Source organism: Colossoma macropomum, unplaced genomic scaffold (genome assembly GCF_904425465.1).
Source record: "Colossoma macropomum unplaced genomic scaffold, Colossoma_macropomum, whole genome shotgun sequence".
NCBI classification, from domain to species: domain Eukaryota; kingdom Metazoa; phylum Chordata; class Actinopteri; order Characiformes; family Serrasalmidae; genus Colossoma; species Colossoma macropomum.
This window is the reverse complement of record NW_023494796.1, coordinates 8,140,240-8,155,661: the sequence shown is the minus strand read 5'-3', so window position 1 is coordinate 8,155,661 and position 15,422 is coordinate 8,140,240. Positions and strand designations below refer to the sequence as shown.

Genomic DNA, 15,422 nt, shown 5'->3' with positions numbered 1-15,422 from the left:
TGTTTTACTTGTCCGATCTGATGAGTAAAGAGTGCTCAGACACACTGACTAGTTTGAAACTTTGTCATATATTGATTCCCTTGCTAGCCGACTCACTGTTACTGTGAACCATTTTTGCCTTTTTTATTGTCTTTTTATGTTTGAATATGTCTGTTAAGGACGGGTCTGAGTATCGTGCTCAAGTTCTCCCAGATTTCCTCAAAGAGATGACGTCAAATGAAATGTAGTAAACCTCTGAGAGCATAAACAACACAAACCTTCTTTAAATGTAAATTTTCTGTTATTTCTCGCTGATCCAGACGCTTTGCCTTTTGAGAGATTTTATTTTGTAAATATTACCATGAAACTAGTTAGACTGGTGGAGGTTTCGGGTTGCTTGTTTACAAACAAGGCCAATGTCAACAACTGAGAAATTTGAATGTGGAGAATTGGGTTCTTTCCCTAACAGCTCTGTCTGTGTTTGTGAATTTGAGAAGAGGAACTTAGCATTAATATCACTCCTCCAGTCATTTAGAGATTTCATTGTCAGGGCTGCCGTGCCAATGATCTGTAAACTGTGTTGAATCATGGGCCGGATTATGTATTTATAACTGTATTTTGAATAATTTTAGGCCATATACATTCAGTAGGACTGCACAGTATATCATTTGTTACTCATTAGTGTAACGTTGATGTCATAATAGCAAATGTAAATACGTTTGGTCAAAGAAATGCAGGCCAGTCTTTTAATTGTGTCTTCAGAGGCTTATTATGAGTTTAAGATATATCACACTTACAATATGTAGCAATATAATCGTGATATGGTTTTGTACGTATCAAACAGCCCTAGTAGATATTAATGAAATACGGTTATATACTACATTAACTAGAATATTAAGCTACTTCATTTCTCTTCTAAGGCCTTTACACACCAAGACACCTTTTATTCAGACATCAGTGAAGTAATTTGAGCATGTGTATAACTGCTGAAGGCCTGCACACCAAACGAGATTTTTCATATGGTCTATTTATATATCTATTTTTTTGTGAACTTCAGCAGGTGACATTAACTCACTCCACCAATCGCTGTTGTCTCTTCCATTGGAAACTTACTGAGCAGGAACATTTTTGTTCATCAAGGTACCAACAGTACAATAAATGTACCCTGAAAGAGGCAGCAATGGTCTTAAGGTCCAGCTGTCCAAGGGAGAAGTACATAAAAATAGCTTAGAACGAAGGCAGAGTGTGTGGAGTCAGTACAACTTAAAAATATGATTGCAATGGATTATGGTACGATTATGTTCCTTATCTCTAAACGTACCCTTGGGGGTACCATCCAGTGACAGTACCTTTAGTACCTATTTTCTCACAGTGTAGGCCTACACTTTGGGCCATAATTGTCATCCTGTTCTATGATAATGCTAATTTCTGCCAAGGCCCCACTGTGATTTTTACCAGAATGTTAGTGCTAAGCTAATGCTGGTGCACATGAACATTTTTGGGCTGTTCATGATTAAACACTTACATTTGAAGCTCATAAAAGACACTCCATGTGTTTTATTTGAAGCTTGTAATGTAGTTTTACAGTAACTCAGTAAGGAGCCCTGAAATAAATCTGACACTATTTTCCATTTATTACAGTTTGCTTAAAGCTGGCTGGGTTACGGCTCGTATTCAAAGTCAGTGACATATCTAGAACTTAAAGAAGGCCTAGAGTGATGTTTTTCCATCGAATCTGCTCCCATGTATTGTTAATCAACCTGTGGTTGGTTGAGTTCACGGTCACATCCCAATTGTCTTAGTGGATAATCTGAAGCGTTAGGCCTTCAGTTCAGCTCCTGAAGTCCTAACCAATGGGAGAGCTAGCTTGGCTGTATCTACGTAGAAGAAAATTGGACCGTATTCTGTTTGGTGATTTTAATCCTTTTGTTTTTAATGACAACAATGAAGATTATTATACTTTATTGTATCTTATTACACTTTATTACATGTATTATGGTACAATACTTGCTGAGTTTAAATTCAGGTATGATGGTTCTATGACGTAAAAATTCAGTGTATTTTTAATTTCGCAGACGTCTCTGAAGGCCCTGAGGGTTCCCCACTGTTACAGATGTGGATAAAAGGTTGTTTTTATTACAAAAACTGAAAATATCGCAATGTTTTCTCTTGTCTCTCAGAATTACACAGCTGTTTTGAACCCCACCCTGTTTCAGTCGACCGCCAGTTTAAACCAGAAGGGTTACAGAGGAGAGATTTCACAGAGCTGATACTGTTTCTCCCTTACATACACACAGAGTATTACTTATGTCTAGCCCTACACTGAGAGGTTCAAACCCACCTTTCATTCTCTCTCTCCCTCTCTCTCTCTGCCCCTCTCTCTCCTCCCTCCATTGTTGTGTAGAGTTGTATTAATCTGACTCTCGGCCTCTCTTCCGCTGCTTTGTCCTGTGCGCCGCCTTAATGGCAGACGTCAACAGCCCAGCACAAAAGTGTCCCGACCCCCAAAACTGGTTAACGTGGTGTCGGGGAGGGGTGTGTCGGGGGCCGGGGGTCGCGGGCCGTGCGGGGCTTTGATCTGGCGTTGGGGCGCAGACCCCCAAACCCACACACCCCCTCAGCCTCCCTCCGCCCCACAACAGACCCGGCCTGCTAGAGGAGCCTACATGGTTACACTTGAGGGAGGTTGTTATGGGAGACAAAAAGACAGAGGATTTTGTGTGTGTGTGTGTGTGTGTGTGTGTGTGTGTGTGTGTGTGTGTGTGTGTGTGTGGCTCTGTGTATCAGTCTGCAAAAGACTGTAAAAGAGCAGTTTTTTCTCTTAGCTTAGGGTTAGACAAATAGACACATTGTGATAGTATTTGTGTATGTGTGTGTGTGTGTGTGTGTGTGTGTGTGTGTGTGTGTGTGTGTGTATCTATATGTCGTTGTTGTTGGAACAAAATCTTGTATCTCCAGTTCTGTTGTTTTTGAAAATTTGAGAATGCCAGCTTCCGTTTATGTTGTGTCAAACTATGATGATAAAATGGACCGACAGAAACAGTCCAAGGTCCAAAATGACTTAAAAAAACTTCTTGTTACATTAACTTATATTCAAAGATACTGGTGTTTTTTCCATCTCCTGTAAAGTACTTTTTTTTCTGGAAATACAAGATTTTGTGCCGAGAGCAACGGTATATGTATGCAAACTTAACAGCTCTGTGACAGATAGCCATAAAACTGTCACAATCTCAGGTTAATCTCAGGTTTTTCAATATCTCAGTTCTTGCCAGATGAACCCGAATGTTGTTTTGTTTGCTGAATTGTTTGTGTTTGTGTGTTTCTGGCTAATTCTAGTACTGTTTAGTTGTTTCATCACAGCTGCGACCAAAAAGCTTGCTTAAGATCAACCAAAATTTAGGAATTTACTGGTCTGCTGGTCATATTATTGACATTAATTTCTTCTGTGAACATCACAGTGCATACATTTTGCATGTGAAACTTCCTGTTAAGTTCAACTTTGGTGAACTTTGACTCACATATTTGCAGCACAGACTGTCAGACAGCATTACTGCTTTGGCTGTGTTGGGCTTTGACCAGACAGCACTTTGTGTATTAACAGTACAGAATCCTAGATGAAGGAAATGCGAATTTTTATTGTTATCGTGATAAATTATGTCACAATATGCCCTTTTAGGCATATCGTGGAGTTCATTAGTGCTTAAAGAGACACTATGTTTTATTGCAAAGTGAGCATAATTAGTCCCGTTTCATTGGATTTAATGCCATGTAGTTTGCAAAACAAGTGATTTTGTTATATGTGGCACTAAAGGTTCTGTTGTATTTGTTCCAAATTTCAGAAATCTTTTTATTAAATCTCAGTCGTGATGCATATTGTGTATCGTGAAAATGTCTTGAAGAATCGTGATATAATATTTTTGCTGTATCACCCACCGCTAGTTGGAAGGCTTTATCTTTACTTTGTGTTTTTTCTGTTTATGGTTGGCTTGTTGGCCATCTTTACTTTTTTGCTGCATCTCTAATCTACTGAGTACGGTGTAGACCAGGGGTCGGCAGCATGCGGCTCTTTTACTGCCTTGTGTGGCTCCAATTAGAATTAGATTTGTAGGTAAAAATAAAATAATCCTCCTTTGCAGTAAAATAAGGCTCTGCTGATCGTTCAACACAGTTTAACAATAAATGGTCTTAAATGCCGGAGTAAGTGTATAACGGCTAATTCACCCTTTAGCCTTGAAGACTGGCGCGCAGACTGCTGGTCACCACAGCAGCGACAACAGTCCCGCTTAGCTAGTAGCTAACGAAAAGGCAAAGAGAAAGATTTAAGACGAACATCGCTAAGTTAGAGATGAATGGACTTATTTGCATTTATAATCACTCCAGCTGGTTTCCTGATATGTTTAATCTGCAACGAGAAACTGTCAAAAAGTCACAAAGCTGTAGTCAGTTTCTAATTTACCAGCCTCTTGTTCGAATTTTCCCATTCCACCTTAAGTGGCACAGCAGTTACATTCTGGTGCCTTTTAAGGTGAAATGGGAAAATTTGAACAAGAAGCTGGCAGATTAAAAACTGACTACAGCCTCATAAGCCTCATAAAAAATCAAACGTTGAGGGACATTTTACAAGAAATTATTCTGCGTTTGAGGAAAAGTTTCCTGCTGGAGATGTGAGAGAAGTGATTGTAGCTGAGCAAAAGCTTAAAGCTCAGCAAAGCAAGTCTGTGTTTTTGTTTGTTATTTTCAGCCTGTAGTGGCACATCAGCGCATACTAACACAGATTTACAGCCAAGATGGTAAAATGGACATAAAATGTTGAGGCTTCCAAGGTGGTTTGATATTTGTTGAAAGGACAAAATGGCTCTTCTTAACAGTTGGGTTGCGACCCCTGGTGTAGACGAAGCATTGTAAATTTAACTGTCTATAGCTGGTAGAAGTAATAGCAGTCATACAGTTAATAATGATAATAATAGTCCATCTCTCTCTCTCTCTCACTCTCTCTCTCTCTCTCTCTCACTCTCTCTCTCACTCTCTCACTCTCTCTCTCACTCTCTGTTTTATCCCTCCAAATCAGTGCTAAGTAGTGGCAGCATCAGGAGGAGGAATGTTTGCAGGAAGTTCTCCCCAGCCTCGCGCTCAGACTCAGACGTGTCTCTCTCAGGTTCTTGGCTAATTAGCCTCTCTGCCACATCCTCGGCGTTCTCTCAGGGCCCAGCGACGGTCGCCGGGCACACGCCAGCTTTCGTCTCTCTCAGACTATTAGTCAGCTGGAATTAACACACACACAGACACACAGCTCACACCTCTTATTTTTATTTGTTGGTTCTATATTAATTAGCATACCTCGGAGACTGACAAGTAGCATCTGTCGCAATTCCCTCCCCTCCCTCAGCACTTCTCATCCCTCTCTTTTCTGCTCTTTTCCTTTCTTTCTGTCTCGCTGGAATCTCGCTCTTTTTTTTTCCTCCACGGCTGCACTGGACTCCATCTCTCTAGCTCCCTCTTTGGTAGAGGTGAGGTCTGCACGAGGTGCTTCATATGGATAAGGGCTACAGCTGTTGGCCGTGAGCACATATGTCTGTTCAATTTACTGTTTTACTGCCAAACATTATGATTGTGAAGAGATAAGCAATGAATTAAACACATATAAACGAACTTTAATGTGATATGATTTAGACTGACCTCCATTATTTTGACAAGGATTTCTGTACTGGTGATTTCTGTACTGGTTTGCATATTAGCTTGAGTGACACAAATACTGCACAAGACGAGTGTTAATGATAAATTGCAGTCCTGATAAGAACAAACTGCTCATCTACTAACTGTATGGTCTCCCACAGTACAGTAATGTAGTGTGGCCACTACGTTATTTGTTTTTTTTTTTGTTATTTTGTTAGATTTTTTGTTATTTTTTTTTTTAAGTGAGAAGTTTACACATCCTCGACAGAGAACACACTTCCGCACACTTTAACGACCAATTACTGTTTATTTGCTGAAGATAGCATGTAAGGGAAAAAAAACTTAAATAAAACATAAAATGTGGCCTGTGTAAAAGTTATGGCACATTTTATATTTTAACTTTTATTTTTTTCCAGTATGTCAAACTCAGCAATAAAAAGAAATTGTGCATTAAAATTTGCAGAAAAATGCCATTATTAAGTTTTTTTTTTCCCCACTTAGAAAATCCACGAAACACATAATGCCTATGAATGTATGAGTGTATGAGAGTGTGTGTGTATATGTGTATCGGTATATTTTGGTGAATGCAGGATTCACATGAACATGAAAATCACCAATTTTCACCACGGACATCCAGTGAGAGCAACAGTGGCTGCATGTTCCAAACAATGAATGTTTATATCGTATATGTTATACGTACAGTTAATAAGTGTGAATATATAATGTACACATTCAGTGAGTTAATATATATCACTTATAAAATCAATGAGTGTATATATCATATATAAGTCAATGTGTATCATAAATAGATTCAATGAGAGTATATATTATACGTAGTATATGTAATATATTTGTTCAGTGAATGAATATATCACATATATATGAGAAAAACAGACAATGAGTGTATACATAATATATATCATATATACGATGTATACACTCATTGTCTGTCTTTGTCATATATATGTGATATATTCATACAGTCAATGAGTGAATGTATTATGTATATCATATTCCACCTCTTCCTGTTGGGGCCTTTCACTCAGATACTACTATGTTACATCTTTTATATATATATATATATATGGGAGAAATGTGTGTGTGTGTGTGTGTGTGAGAGAGAGAGAAGTGTGTCAGTATATTTTGCCATGTAGGCGAGATTGTGTGTGTATATATATGTAAGTTATTTGATTTTAGTTGAGCGGGACACACCGTGATCGCTCACAGTCGTATGTGTGAGTGTGTGTGTGTGTGTGAGAGTGTGTGTGGGTGTCATTGTGAATAGCCGTGGCAGGATTATCATACTGAGCTCCTCCTTTCCCTGGCTGTGTGTGATTGCTGGCCCGTGACTGACGAGACGGTTCCCCCACATAGGAGCATGGAGGTGTGTGTGTGAGAGAGAGAGAGAAAGAGGGAGAGAGAAAAACAGGGAGAAAAGGGGGATATCAGGATTAAAGGAAATGTTTCCTGTCTATTGTAGTGGGGCTCCTTAGGGGTGTTTTGGGGAGCGCTTGGACAATGTGTTCGGACACACACACACACACACACACACACACACACAAATCTGCATGACAAATCCCACCGCGCTCCAAACTTAACGAACATGAGACGAAGCTAAACACACTATTGGAATTTTTCAAATTCGTAGCAGATACTGTCGACCCATGTTAAAGCGCAGTATGATATGGACAAAACACCAACATTGTGATGATATTGCTGCGTATTCTGATTGCTTTATATTATAAAATATATATATTAATATATATTAAACTACAGCGTGAGTCAGTAGTGTGACATGGCCTTCATTATCACCACAGTAAATGGGTTTTGTTGGGTTACACGAGCACCTTGATTCTTAAAGACATCCACAGAAAGTCATCTAGAACTTTGATTGGTCAGAAAGATCACAGCACCCAGTATTAAACTTGTAATTGAGGTGGGTGATATGACAAAACATAGCATCACAGTACGTTTTCCATGATAAGAATCACAATATTTCGCTTTTGTTTGGTGCGATAAGTCAGAACAGTGTTTAAAAAGTTACTTATTTTCTTTAATTGAACTTTCACACACTACACAGCATGAAACCCAATTAGCCCAGACTAGTTATGCTCTTTTCTTGATGAAACAGTTTTGTGTTATTTAAGTGCTCACAGTATCCACAGTATACTCAGAAAAGCACATCATGGCATCACTTATCTCAACAACAGCAGTCACATTGCCCACCCCTGCTTCATCACATCAGTACTGCAATGTAATAATGATTAACAGACAGTAAGTTGTACAGAACTGCTGTGATCTCTGATGTTGTTGTTGTGCAGCTGTGTAGTGCTGCAGTCTCTAGAGAATGACAGAAATATCTCTCCATCTCTGTTCAGAGTTTATTGTGATCAGTATTTGTGTCTGTGCTGATCATCTGTTTCTCTTTTGCTGTGTAGGTTGTGTTGAAGATGGAGGAGACCCGCAGAACTGGGCTGTCTCAGATAAAGACAGGGAGGTATGGACGAGGAAATGACCCTTCACTTTCTCCCCACACGCTGATTTGGTTTATCACAGCTGCTTATTAACTGCTTAGGTCTCACTTGAATAAGAAGTAAAGCCAAATGAGATAAGAAAGTAGAATGATGATGATACTACTACTACTACTACTACTACTACTACTACTACTACTAATAATAATAATGATAATGATAATGATATTGAGCTCATTAGCTTCACATTTTGTATGATTTCTTAAATGCTGTTAGTTGCATATATGACTTTGGATAAAGACTTAAAGGACTTTTTAAATTAAAGTATTTGAAAGCAAAATTCATGATGATGCCTTATTGGAGAGGTGAAATTTCTGTTCAGACTGTTTGGTTAGTTTGTTAGGTAGTTGATTTTTATCTGATTATAGTTTATAATAGACCCAAGCTAGAAACTCCCTGCCTTTTTGGTGGGTAGATTTCTGAAGCTGTTTCTGGCTAAATGAGTCTGAAACGTGGCTCTCTTTGCAGTATGAAGTGGTTTCCTGGCCACATGCCTAGTCATTAGCTTAGTGAAGGTTTTTATTGCTTACTACGCTTTAGAAGCTAGCAGTGTGTGCTACACTTTAAAGTGTTTTTTTCTTTTTCATTTTTTATGCTTTTATGATTTTAAAGAGAAAATCTCAAATTCCAATTTCAGTTGAATTTGAATATAATTTGTTACATCTACCAAATTAATTGCATCACTACTTAAGTAGTATTGCTAAACAGTACTAATAACTCATAAGGGTTTTTAAGGGTTAATTCTATCATAGATGTTGTTAGAGACTGTAGTGAACATTATACCATGTAGGTACAGTGAAGATGACAGTCGTATAAGTGTAATGATGCTTAGACCTGCGTATATCGTCGCTGTTGGAAAGTAACCTAATGTCTTTATTTTCGTCTTGCATGATTTAAAGAGAAAATCCAAGTAAATGATGATAATGATAAGAGCCCACTGAGCAGACACTGTAAAGATTAGACGGGTATTTCTGAGTAGTGGAATAGATTTAACTGGCTAGTGAGTAATAAAAAAAGTCTTGATTGTATTCTGTTATAAGTCAGGGGGTGTTTTTGAAGTGTTTAAAATGACTGCATTGCCTATCCTTCCTGTTACACCCACCCATTTCTGGAGCTTATTTACTGTGATAAGGAATAGTGTGATTGATTTCTCTCGTGTGTGTGTGTGTGTGTGTGTGTGTGTGTGTGTGTGTGTGTGTGTGTGTGTAGGCGCAGATTTTTAATAAAGGAGCCGGCCTGAGGCGATTGTCTAACCGATACTATATGGAGAAGACAGTCACCTGCCACAACTGTAAAAAAACTGGCCACCTCTCTAAAAACTGCCCTTCACCCAAGGTACTACATTACCCACAAATCCACACATCTAACCATCAAGTTCTATATTACTTCAGTAACCCTCAGAGCACTGGCACATCTCAAGAATTCACCCTGTGTGTTTGGCCCTTAACCTGACACACAGCACTGTGCAAAAGTCAGAGACCCTTCGTTTATTTAATATCCAGTCCAAACAGCCATCAAGTACAAGATATTCATTTTTCAGGAGATAAGATATAAGATAATCCACTTGCATAAGGAAGAAGAAAGTTTTCAAAACTAGAGCTTAAAAAAAATTAAAGAAGCTGAGAATCCTAACAACCACCTGCAAGACCTGGTAGACCACCAACACTGTCCCCATCAGATAAACAGCACTTAAAGCTTTCATCTTTGAGAGAGAGGAGAAAATCAAGCTCAACTCTTGATTCAGATCTGAAAACATCAACATTTTAGACATTTAGTCATGTAGTTGATGATCTGCTCTTCTCATCAAATATTGCTTTGAAATATCAACCATGTCTAAATTGGTATCGGTGTCATACATTGAAGTTCATTTTTAGTTTTTGCAATGTTCAAATCAAAACACGTTTATTGTCACATCACATTTACACAGGTGCGAAGGTGAGTGAAAATCTTAGGTGCGTAGCCCCCTTGTAGTACTTAACTATACAAAAATATATAAGAAACTATAAAATATAGAAAATGTGTGTGTGTGTGTGTGTGTGTGTATATATATATATATATACACACACACACACATATATATACACACATTAGACTCTAAATATATATGCATATATACATATATACACATATACTCAATATACACATTAGTACACACTAGAGAATTTCACATTTTCATTATTTTACAAAAAAACAGGACTGCAGACTTGAATCTTATCAACACTGAATAGAAATTGAATGTAAATGTAGTTCATTATACAACTACCTAATGAATTGCATTACATTTAAGTAATATTGCTAAACAGCCATAATAACTCTAGACTTTTCAGGGCTAATTCTATTACAGATGCTGTTAGTGTCTCTAGTGAACACCAAATAAGTGCTGATATGTAGGTACAGTGATGACAGTAATATATGCGTAATAATGCATTAGTATATCGCCGCTTCAATCTCTATTTTTGTTGTTTTTTATTTATATATTTATAAGTAAATAAAATTTAAAAATGTCAGCTGCTGTTTACACTGTGTCAAAATTTCCTGATTAGCAGGTCCAAAATGACTTACGTTATACTGTTGTTACATTCATTTACACTAGAAGTGAAGGGTGTTTCTTCCGTCTTCTGTTAAGTTATTTTTGGAGATTCAAGCTTTCAACAAAATGTGAGCAAAAGTTTGGGCACCCATTTTATTCATAGTGGGGAAAAAAAATAATAAAATGTGGCCTGTACAAACGTTAGGGCACATTTTATATTTTGTGTTTTGTTTCCAGGACATTTAACTCAAATTAAAAGAAAAACTTTACAGTTGTATATTTGGTAGTGTAAGTCTAGAATAGACTTACAATGAATAAACATTCAACCAAAATTTTAAATATGCTTAAAAGTCTGATAAGCATTAAATATACATATATCCAGACCTTTATTCATTATTCATTCGTTTATTCATAAAGGATTATTCATTTTTAATGCAAATCTGATTTTTTGTGACTGACTGACTGACTGACTGTCTTTACTCAGTACCCAAAACTCGCTCCAGTAAAAACTAAAGAGCTTAGTCATTTTGGCTTGTAGATATATCAACTCGACAGTGTTGATTATTAATAAAACTGAGAACCCATTCTCATATACATGACTCAAACTGCATTTGCATTTTTTGGTTTGCTTATGCATGACAAAACTAAGATACATTTACCTGTTAAGGTGACTAAGCTATTATCGGTACAGTGACCTCCGCCTTATTTAGGTCCTTAACCTGTTATATAGTACTGCGCAAGTCAGAGAGCAATTATTAATGAATTTATTCACTTTCCTGTCAAAACAACCATTAAGTACAAGTTACTCATTTTTCCGGAGATATAGTTCTGAGGAGGTTAGACATAATATAATTCACTTGCACAAGGAAGGAGAAAGTCAGAGGAAAACAGTGGAAAAATAAGAGTTTCAGAAATTGGAGTTTAAAGAAATATTAAAGATGTTGAGAATCCTAACAACCACCTGTAAGTCCTGGTAGACCACCAACATTTTCACCATCAGATAAACAGCACTTGAAGCTTTCATCTTTGAGAGAGAGGAGAAAATCAAGCTCCACTCTTGATTCAGATCTGGATACCTGTGTGAGAAGACAGCCCAACACTATGAGTCTGAACGGATGTGTAGCTGACAAGAAGCCCCTACTGAGAAAAGAACACAGACAAAACAAAAATGTAAATCAAAACAAAGCAAAGAAGCTGCTGGTGTTCTCACTGAGTTCAGACCTCAGTATCACTGACTGTGTTTACTCGGATTGTGAGACGCAGAAAATGCAACCAACTTCTAAGACTGAACTTTGGAGGTGGAAGAATGTCCCTGCAGATTTCTTTGAAAAGCTGAAAGTGAGTCTCCTGAAAAGAAGCTGTAATAAGCTGTAGAAGCTGTAATAAATGTGAAGGCTGGACACAATAAATACTGAAAAAATTATATTTTGTTACTGAGGCTTCTGTATGATTTTCTGCAAAGTATGTTTCCTGCTTTTTTCCCTGATGCTGAAGAATTAGTCATAATGTCTGTTTTGAGTGGAATGAATGAGCAGATGTGTCTGACTGTGACACAGTGCTGTGTATCCTAATTCACTGTGTTATGAATGTGTTTCTCTCCTGCAGAAGCTGCTGTGTTGTTCGTTATGTGGCACTCCGGGTCACTTTGTGAAAGTCTGCCCCAACCGTCACTGCTCTAACTGCTCCCTGCCCGGCCATACGTTCGACGACTGTTTGGAGAAAGCCTACTGGCACAAGCGCTGTCACCGCTGCGGCATGATCGGACACTTCCTTGACGTGAGTAACAGCAGTACACGTGTTAGAGAGTGTGGAGGAAGAAAGGAAGACAGGCCCATCACAGTGTGTGTTTGTGTTTGGTTCAGAGTTGCTCGCAAAATGTTGTAGCGAGAGGTTGTTTGTGTGTGTTTGTGCGCGTGTCCTTCCCCTGGGTCGCCCCTGCTCTCATTAAGACAGACGCTTCACAGGCCGTGAGTGTGACACACTGCATGTCACCCCCAGACAACAACCCCTCAGAGAGAGAGGGACTTTAGAATGGGGGGGTTTGTGAGACACTGGCTGGAAGAAGAGAGATGAGTTAGATTAGAGAAGGAAAAAGCAGGGAGCTGTTCTTTGTAAGTGTAGTGCAGTCAGACTGAAACTACATGTCTGAATCAGAATCTTTATTCACCAGCTGCAGATGTAAAAGGCCATTTTCTTGGCATTTACTTGGAAAATACCAAATATACAGTAGACAGTGCTGAGCGAGCACAGTGTATTGGCGGCCAATTGCTGTTTGCCTTAGAGTACGATTTTTTTTGCTTTTTTGTTAAAATAATCAATTGCAAATATTCACACTCGATTGAACAGTTAATCACAGTTAATCGCTTTTGTCTTGTTTGCTCATATTTTACCCTAAAAAGAGTTTTTTTCTTTTAAAATAGTAGTGAATTTTTATTCTATTTCTTTGTACCTAAATGAGTGTGTAAAACACAAAGCACTGCTTTTTAAAATGTAAGAAATCTGTCTTCAGGGTAGTGACTGAACATTCATTTTATATGGATATCACAAATTAAAAGAGTGCAGTTTTCAAATTGCAAGAGCTACACTATGATTATACTATAATTTATAGTAGTTACTAAATAATTCATAGTAGATACTAAATAATTCATAGTAGATACTGAATAATTCATAGTAGTAACTGGATAAATCATCTTAAGATTAATAACTAAATAATAAGCCATTTTTAAGAGGTTAACACATGAAAAAAATAAAAAAAGATGATGACCTTAAATTTAAGCTTATGTTGTTTGTTTTATTTGAAATACTGAGTTTCATTTAAACAGTTAACTAGTTCATAGTAGTTGCTGAATAATAGTCCGGAGTTTAAGGGGTTTTATCTGAGTTATATTTCCAACTGCATCACATTTGTTGTAGCTGGTTTTTGTGCATTAACAGCAAAAAAGTTGCTCTACTGACTTTGCACAGTGTGTTTGACTCTCTCTCTCTCTCTCTCTCTCTCTCTCTCTCTCTCTCTCCCTCTCTCTCTCCCCTCTCCTCTCTCTCTCTCTCTCTCTCTCTCTCTCTCTCTCTCTCTCTCTCTCTCTCCCTCTCTCTCTCTCTCTCTCTCTACACAGGCCTGTCCAGATATTTGGAGACAGTATCACATCACAGTAAGATACATGCAGTCTTCTCTCTCTTCCTGTATGATGGGGGCCTGTTGTGTGTACAGGGGGTGATTTTCCCATTTGCTTATACCCACAATTTCTGTGCTGTGTGTGTGTGTGTGTGTGTGTGTGTGCGTGTGTGTGTGTGTGTGTGTGTGCGTGCGTGCGCGTCTGTTTCTATCCGTTGTATGTCAGCCTTTGCAAAGTGATGGTCATCTGAGTTGCCACGGTAACAACCTCTGATGGTGGTACAAGCTCCTGTACTGCTGGTTTTAAATGACTTTCTTGAATTGATATATGTTGCAAATCATAGCAAGACAAAATTCCCCACATGTGAACTTTTTAACATGTTGGGTGATGAGATCCTACATGAATGCCACTTTGGTGTATCTTACATAGCTGAGATTGTTCTGTAATTTCGGCTGTTGAGCTGCACTTGTTGAACGCGCTCGGTGCTGCAGACAGGTATCATGCGTGTAACACGCCTGATATGGTGTAGATTTTAGAGCATCCTCAGACCCCAGCATCAGGTTTCACACATCACACAGAACAGCTTCAGCTCTCAGGATAAACAAACAAGTAAGGTCATGTCTCAGTAGTTCACAAGTCATGATGTTTCTCTAACAGAATTTGTAAAGTATGAAGTTTTTATGTCAGAATTTGCAATATGTAAACCTTTTTACATTAGAATTTGTAATATGTTAAATATTCAACATTAGAATTTGTAATATTTTTTGCTTTCATATTACAATTTTAATGCGTAAAGTTTCTACATTAGAATTTGTAATACGTAAAGTTTCTATGTCAGAATTTGTAATACGTAAAGTTTCTGCCTCAGAATTTGTAATACAAAAAGTTTCTACATTAGAATTTGTAATACGTAAAGTTTCTGCCTCAGAATTTGTAATATATGAAGTTTCTACATCAGAGTATGTAATACGTAAAGTTGCTACATTAGAGTATGTAATACGTAAAGTTTCTACTTCAGAATTTGTAATACGTAAAGTTTCTAAATTAAAAATTGTAATATGTAACATTTCAACATCAGAATATGTAATACGCAGTTTTTTACAACAGAATTTGTTATATGTAAAGTTTCTACATTAGAATTTGTAGAAAAGAGAGAAAGAGAATGAAAGGAAAATAACAAAATAACATGAAAGATGAAGGAATCCTTAATGAGCCAGAATAAGGAAAGTAGGTGAAGCATATTTTTGTATAAACAGTACAAAAAGACTTCATTAGTCTTATTTATTATTAGGGATTGTGTACAGTGGAGTAAAGACTACCTGTGTCCCAGCGGGTTTGCCTTTGTGTGATAGTGTGTAAATACCTCTGCCTCTGACTCTCAGCGCTGTGTGTGTGTGTGTGTGAGTGTGAGGAAGATTAGCTTTTCAGAGCTCCACAAAGACACACTTTAATAAATAACCACCCCTGCTGCTTACAACAAATGCCACCTTTCTCTCGCGCGCTCTCTGCCATTTGTGTAATGATATAATTACATAGACAGTTACATATTGTTTCTATAATGTATTTTCACATCACAATTTCTAATATATAAAGTTT

General features: G+C 37.7%; 1 protein-coding gene across 1 annotated transcript in view; it reads left to right on the top strand.

Annotated features, from left to right (window-relative positions):
• zcchc7 (zinc finger, CCHC domain containing 7) overlaps positions 1-15,422 on the top strand; it is a 76,975-nt gene that overhangs the window by 41,001 nt on the left and 20,552 nt on the right. Inside the window, exons 5-8 of the mRNA XM_036582882.1 lie at positions 8,091-8,149; positions 9,393-9,518; positions 12,319-12,489; positions 13,827-13,862. Of these exons, the coding sequence (XP_036438775.1) occupies positions 8,091-8,149; positions 9,393-9,518; positions 12,319-12,489; positions 13,827-13,862 (392 nt within the window). The remainder of the gene's footprint in view (positions 1-8,090; positions 8,150-9,392; positions 9,519-12,318; positions 12,490-13,826; positions 13,863-15,422) is intronic.